Genomic DNA, 6776 nt, shown 5'->3' with positions numbered 1-6776 from the left:
GGTACGGTACTCTGTTTGTGGTAACCATTGTCCTTGATGTAAATATGTAAAAATTGTGTATGTTTCTGATCTGTGTCTTGTGTACTGTTTGTTTGTACATGTGTCTTTCTTGCTGCTGTTACACCCAAATTTCCTCTTGTGGGACAATTTAAGGATTATTCTATTCTATATACTAGAGAAATACACACGGAAGTCCAAGGACAAAAATAGTTTTAAAAATGCTATTTATTTAATGTGCATGTACATTCAAAGGTCTGTGTTCATAATGGGCACTTAATATCTTCATTCACCCAAACACAGACATGTTGTCTTATAATCAGTGTGCCTTTGTTAAGACTTTGGACAAACACACGGGGTGAAAATAAACAAACCGACTGAATACTTCTCCACAAATCCCAAGGAGGAGGGTTTTGGCCTTCTGCAGTCTGTTTGAGTTTGGAATTAACACTTTATACCTTAAGCAAACACCATGTTTTCAAGGTCATGAGATTCTTTACACAGATTCATTATCCGCCTTGGGATTTAAACACATTTTAGTGGTTTTAATCAACTTTTGGGGTTACTTTTTTAAGTGAAAGTGTTGTAGAGCTTTCACAGTCTTGCTTGTGAATAAAAACGACCTTGAGGCATTTTTGCTTTCTTTTTTTTGTTTTGGATTTTAATGAAGCACATTTCCTTCCTCTGTGGTGATAATGCAGTACAGGACTTTCTTTTAGATACAGTGCAAAATCTCATGTTCTCTCTCTATATATATAACACCCAAACAAATATTTAGACAAAATTATTATTATTATTTTTACAATATACTATACAATTTATGTATACCAACATACAAAAATAGCTTCCTTTAAAAGTATAAGATGTTTTTTTAAATGTGTAATTGAAATATAACTACTATCTGATCCACAACAGTGACTGACAAACGTCATAAGCCCTGTTGTTAAATACATTGTTGTAGACATGAAGTAGAAGGTTTTGGTTGAGTTATAAAATAGAATGTTCTGATTAGAAGAACACACATTTTTAGTTTGGTCTCTGTTTCTGGTGTCCAGTCCCACGGGTTAGGCTCCTGTCTGGTCTAACTGTCCCCGATAGTAGGCACCTTTTCCCACTCTTTTCAGATAATTTTGGCTAAAACCAGAATGGTAGTCAGAGTATTGAACACAGCAGTCTGAAAATGTGCCGTGTCACTTGAGTTTTCCACATATGGCTCATCCTCCAGATCCATATAATCATTCTCAGTGTCCTCCTCGGAGTCTGAGAAGCCGCTTCCCGCGTACCTGTCACTGGAGTCGGAGCAGAAAGTTTTCATGCTGACTTTGATGTACTCACATATGTTCCTTTCGGTGCCGTCGCACACACAGGTGTCCAGCTGCTGCGCTTTAGGTATGGAACGCATGTTGGCTATCACTTTGCGACACGCATCTGAGCACCTTTCTCCACCGAAAAGTTTGCGGCAGTGATATAAATAATCCCCCATGGCAGAGCTGCAGTGCGGGTCCATTTCACACTGCAGCCGGGCCTCGGTGCAGCCCATGGTGCTAGTCCGCGGCAGGCACGGCTCGATGGTCCGTTTGGTGTTTCTGCAGTTCGGGTCCTGGGCGCAGTCGCAGTCCTCCAGAGCCGGGCCGCTCCGGGTTAAATTGAGCTGAATCAAAGAGGACACGCAGTGACTGGGGCACTTTTTGCGTTCCCCGCTCAAAACAGACGCGCAGGCATAGATGTACTGATTGTAGGCGTATTGGCACTCTGGCTCTGCATGACACTTCAGGATGGCTTTCCAGCAGACCAGTCGGTGGCTGTGGTTGGGAGATCCGACACAGAGACCGAGGATTAGGATCAACACGCCGTATATAAAAACCGTTGTTCGCTCCATCAATGTGGCACGACTTCCCATTTCCTCCGAGAATGAATCTTAGAAAAGCGTTACTCCATCCTGTCGCATCAACAGTTCAGAGAGCTACTCCCTGATGATTTTAGATCACGTCACAAGTCGGTGACTTGAAGTTAGCGGTGCGCCACAAAGTAGGCACAACAAGCGCATCACGTTAAGATCCTAAAAGTTCCGAAATCCATAACAAAGTTCCACTTTCCCCCCTTCCGTCCGTGCGGTTCCTCTCTAGTGGCCTCACTTTTGCATCTGTCGTCCACAAAAAAAAAGTTTTGGTGAAGTTTACAAGGGAAAAAAAGAAAAGAAAAAAGAAAGACCCACAGCTTGTTTATTCCACATGCAACTGGGAACACTCGATCCTAAAGTCACTCTTTTCACTATTAATCCACATCCACTCCAGCTGCAACCGCTTTGAAATACGGGTTGTGTAGTTGTGGGGTGACTAGGTTCCGCAGGGACCGCGTCCCATTGGTCCGATAAACTGTTTTGATTCGCTCGTCACACGCGGTCGTGACGCAGACCGCTGAAGACCGTAATTGATGTATGTGTAGAAATCTTTTACACGTTTGTCATCTCATTGTGATGAAATGAGTACTGTGCAATACTGCAAATTTTGGAATGATACAAAGTAAATACGTTCTGAGTTTTAAACTATAAAGGCAGCCTGCTTAGGGAAGATCAGCCTGTCGTGATTTAAATCTTCAACATTTTAATGATACTTTGTATAATAACAAATCAACACAACAAAAGCTAGTGCATATTTGGGGTACATTTTTTCATATCCCCCCCCCCCCCCCCCCACACACACACACACACAATTTAAGACAATTCAGTGGGCTACTTATTGAACTTAGACAATAGAACCAAAGTATCGATACTGTCGCGCTAGTATCTCCCTGATACCAGCGTTGGTTATCGATACTATTGATGTTTGGATCCACCTCTAGTGAAAACTCTTATAAAGGTAAATATTTGCCCATTTGTGTTTTAGGACACCACACGTTGCAGTCATTATGGAAATTATGTTCTTTCTGTACCAATGTCTTGCTTTGCAGCTTTAAATTACCCTAGATTAAAATTAGAATTTAAAACATGCATAATAGACAGTCATTCAAAACTGCTCATCCCTGCGATGAGACTTGGGTACAATGAAGCAGAATGTCTTTGGAAAACATCGGAGTTCTGCAGCCTCCCTGCAGGCAGAAACAACAGCTGCTAAAACACATGCAGCGCTCCTGTCTTACACTTTCCATCATAAAACTAGCATGGAGTCCATATGATACACCATACCCAAGAGTTCTGTACTAACACATTCACACGCATTAGTAATAACATTACAGCTCAGAGATTTTAGAGCTATGGTTTCCACATATGAAGCTGGGAAAGTACCAGATGCCTCCACAGCAAAAAAAAAAAGTAAAAGAAAAAAAAATTAGATATGGCTCTTTTTGTTTCAACAGTCCATCCTGTGCAAGTGTAAGCAAGTAGCTGTGCAAAATCCAGTTCTTTACCATTTGGTAAAGGGTATTTCCTATTTCCTAACAATAACACTTAGCAAGGAAAAAGAGGGATTAAAAACTGCAGGCACATGCAATGTAAACAAACATTAAGCGTGCAGGCTCCACAAATAAGAAGAGAATAGATCTGTTGGGGGCCAGGAGAACAAAGTGTAGGGAAAGAAGCCACGTCTGACCTCGTCACTTCACCAAACGATGACCACAAAGATCTGGCAGCTCTCGATTCTTGGACCCCCGATTCCAATTAGAGAGATTAGAAAGGAGTCAAGACAAGTGCAGAGTAGTTTCTTAGCCAAACAACCCAAACACCCTCCTTCAGCCTCATCCAGCTGGCATTCCAGAGCAACAGGCTGGCTACAGACTCAATTTAGAGCAACATCAAAGTGGAGGTTAGAGAAAGCTCAAATGGTGAACTGCTCAAGGATTCCCATTAACTACAAAGACACTGACATCATCCAGGACTGCTTAGGCAAAACACGGCCCTTAGCAGAAATCGAAATGCTGCAGACCAACAATACTCTATTTGTTTGTTTGTTTGTTCCTTATGTTCAAAGTTCGGTTAGAATTCTCAGAAATACAAAGCTGCTACAAATGGTTTTTTGAGCGTGAATTAAAGAAAAAAGCCTGGTCACACTTGTGTTTCACTTCTTTAAAAGGAGTTCATAATGCACAGCAGAACCCAACTCCCATCCGTGTTGGATTACAGCCAGTTAGGAACAACAGCCAAATTCAGTGGAGCCAGCCGCTCTTATGATGGACGAGGCAAATGCTCTCCCCCCAAACTGTACCTCCTAAATTACTCCAATAGATCACTTACATTTTCTGCTTTTATACCAAAACTTCTCACGTTGCTCTGATGGAAATACAAGGCCAGCGTCTTGCATGGTCTTGTCCTACTTTTCATTCTGTTCATTTTTATTTCAAACGAGTATCCCCAGATCCTGGACATGCAGTAGTTCAGGGGGATTTGTAAGTAATAGTGTTTCCAGAACTGGAATGCGGTTCCCCAGAGTAGATTTGTAAATACACATGCAGAGACAGACATATTCCTCAGTTTGTCTCCACTGCTGTCAGAAGTCATTACACACAAGCTGAACTGCCAGAACAATTAACTGGACTTTGTATTCAAGTGCTTCCAAGTCCTGAGAGAGGCAGCAAAAGAAGTGGGGGGCAGAAAAGGAGTCAGTATTAAGAAGCTGCCAAATGTTTTGCTGTCGACATTTTTTCATTTTTGCTCTGCCTCTGGAAAGTTCTCAGATGTCTGTCTCAAATACGCTGGATTCAGAGGTTCTTACACAAAAGGCAGGAATTATACAGTTTTGTGAAAACAAGAAAACAGCTTAGTCTTGATGGTGGATAGTTTTACATGCATATGCAGTATAAGTGTCATCTCAAATTAGGGTGAAAACACAGCAAGTCATTTGGTTTTCCAGGTCTGCATCTGCAAGATTACACGAGAGGGATCACATCTCAGGGATCTCAGTAATTTTAGCTTTGCTAACAGAATGGCAGCAAGGTCGGCACACAATGAAAAAACCCCCCAAAAAACCAACGACTGTGGCATAGAATCAGAGATGTTATAAGAACTTTGGATCCAGTGCCATGAAAACGATCGTTCCCAGAGGATTAAAGGATTGAAAGTCTTGTTTTTAGGCTAATTTTGTTGAAGAATTCTGGGTTATGTTAAATTAATCTTAACTTTGATTACTTCCTGCCTTTTCTGTCACCCATAGAATGTAAACAGAATATATGGACACAGTCACCATTATGTCACACACTAGTTTTGGGCTACTGCTTTGAAATTGGACTTGACTGTATGTGTCCAAGAGTCAAGCAAACACCTAACGCTGGTCCCAGAACCTCCCATTATTAACTTTGGTATGAATTGGGATTCATACTGAAAAAGAAGAAGGTTAGGAAAATAATCTACAGTCCTCTCCTTGGAGAAAGAGGTGAAAAAAACCCATTGGGTGTATCTCACTGTGAAGCCACGTACACTACACACCCATATAGCAGCAACTTGTCAATCACAGGGGAACCACACATGTAAGCATACTCTGCTTTATCATTTTTTAAGTTTAAATATGACCACAATGTACAAAACAAAAAATCCTGCTCTAATGAAGAAGACCTGAAAATAGTAACTAGAACCGTGATTTCACTAGGAATATGCTCAGAGAGGCAATAAATCAAGTTAAAAGCAGAGAAATTTGATCATTGACTTTTGTACATTTCAACTTCTTTTCACAAGGAGAGTTACCCCTGCTGGCCATAAGAGAGAACGGAGGTTTAATGGAGGTTTGATTTGACCTCACATTTCAGACCAGGAAGGGCCACCATGAACGTTAAATAAATGAATTTTTTAGAAACTTTTTGTTAATTATTATCAAAGACCTCTTAGTTAGTTAGTTAGTTGTTGATATTAAGGGAGTTTTTCCTTTCCAGTGCTTGCTCATGGGGGTTTGTCTAATTGCTGGGGTTTTCTCTTCATTATTTTAAGGTCTTTACTGTACAATATAAAGTGCCTTGTGACAACTGTTGATATGATTTTGCACTTTGTACATATATTTGAATTGAAACTAATTTAATTTTTGCTTATCAAAGCTCTCAGTCACATAGGCCTAGAAACTGGTCAGCAACCTCTTGTCAGTCTCCGGTTACTAGAAAAAAATGTCTACTCCCCAACCCTTTTTGCAAGCAGTTGCTGGAGGTTACTGGCTGTCACCGTGTGAAATCATTCACACAAAAGGTATTGCACCAAAAGGCTCCTTGTCATGATTTCTAGCTGACTGCCAAAGTCAACCTTCAAAATTCTCTACCCCTGAGTGAATGGGACTTTAGCAATAGATTTCACAGCAAATTTCCAACCAGTTGGGGAATACACAGAGACGGATGACTGCCTGAGGGACTGGGGGCCCAAGATGATTCTGTTGGTAAACTTGTACTAGATTTCATCCTAACATAATGAATTAGCATTAGAGAAACCCATTGCAATGCCTACTCTGTGTACTCACAGACCTGTCTGCATGGTTGTAGATAGTTTTATATATGTAGGCATGTTGATATATATGCTTGCAGAATATTCTTTCTCTTTTCATATTGTCCAGACTCTAGCACACCCCCTGTTCTTATCACACCACATAGTTTTTAGGATCATACCACATTTCTGTGATTTATTGCACCCCTGTGTGGGAAGCGGTGCACCACAGCAGGAAAAAAGATTTGACTGACTTTGAGCTCAAAGACGGGAACAAAACTATAAGTTCAAACACAGGTCATCCTGGTGTGTGATGTGAGGAATAACAGATTTGTTTTGCTGTTCTGGTTTCCCATCAGCAAGACTTTAAAAATTCCTTTGGCTTGCTTTA

The 6776-nt window shown here is 40.9% G+C and overlaps 1 protein-coding gene across 1 annotated transcript; it reads right to left on the bottom strand.

The window, feature by feature from the left end:
- Positions 1 to 207: 207 nt before the first annotated feature.
- On the bottom strand, positions 208 to 2338 carry gas1b (growth arrest-specific 1b). Its single transcript, XM_004549888.2, has one exon. The coding sequence runs from the start codon at positions 1895 to 1897 to the stop codon at positions 1118 to 1120; it is 780 nt and encodes a 259-aa protein (XP_004549945.1). The 5' UTR covers positions 1898 to 2338; the 3' UTR covers positions 208 to 1117.
- Between the last annotated feature and the right edge of the window lie 4438 nt (positions 2339 to 6776).

Source organism: Maylandia zebra, linkage group LG7, assembly GCF_041146795.1.
Source record: "Maylandia zebra isolate NMK-2024a linkage group LG7, Mzebra_GT3a, whole genome shotgun sequence".
Classification (NCBI taxonomy): Eukaryota; Metazoa; Chordata; class Actinopteri; order Cichliformes; family Cichlidae; genus Maylandia; species Maylandia zebra.
The sequence above is the reverse complement of the archived record's forward strand: the minus strand, read 5'-3'. Positions and strand labels throughout refer to the sequence as shown.

Coding starts and splice junctions, on each gene's coding strand:
- gas1b (XM_004549888.2), bottom strand. CDS start 1,897: ATGGGAAGTCGTGCCACATTGATGGAGCGAACAACGGTTTTTATATAC.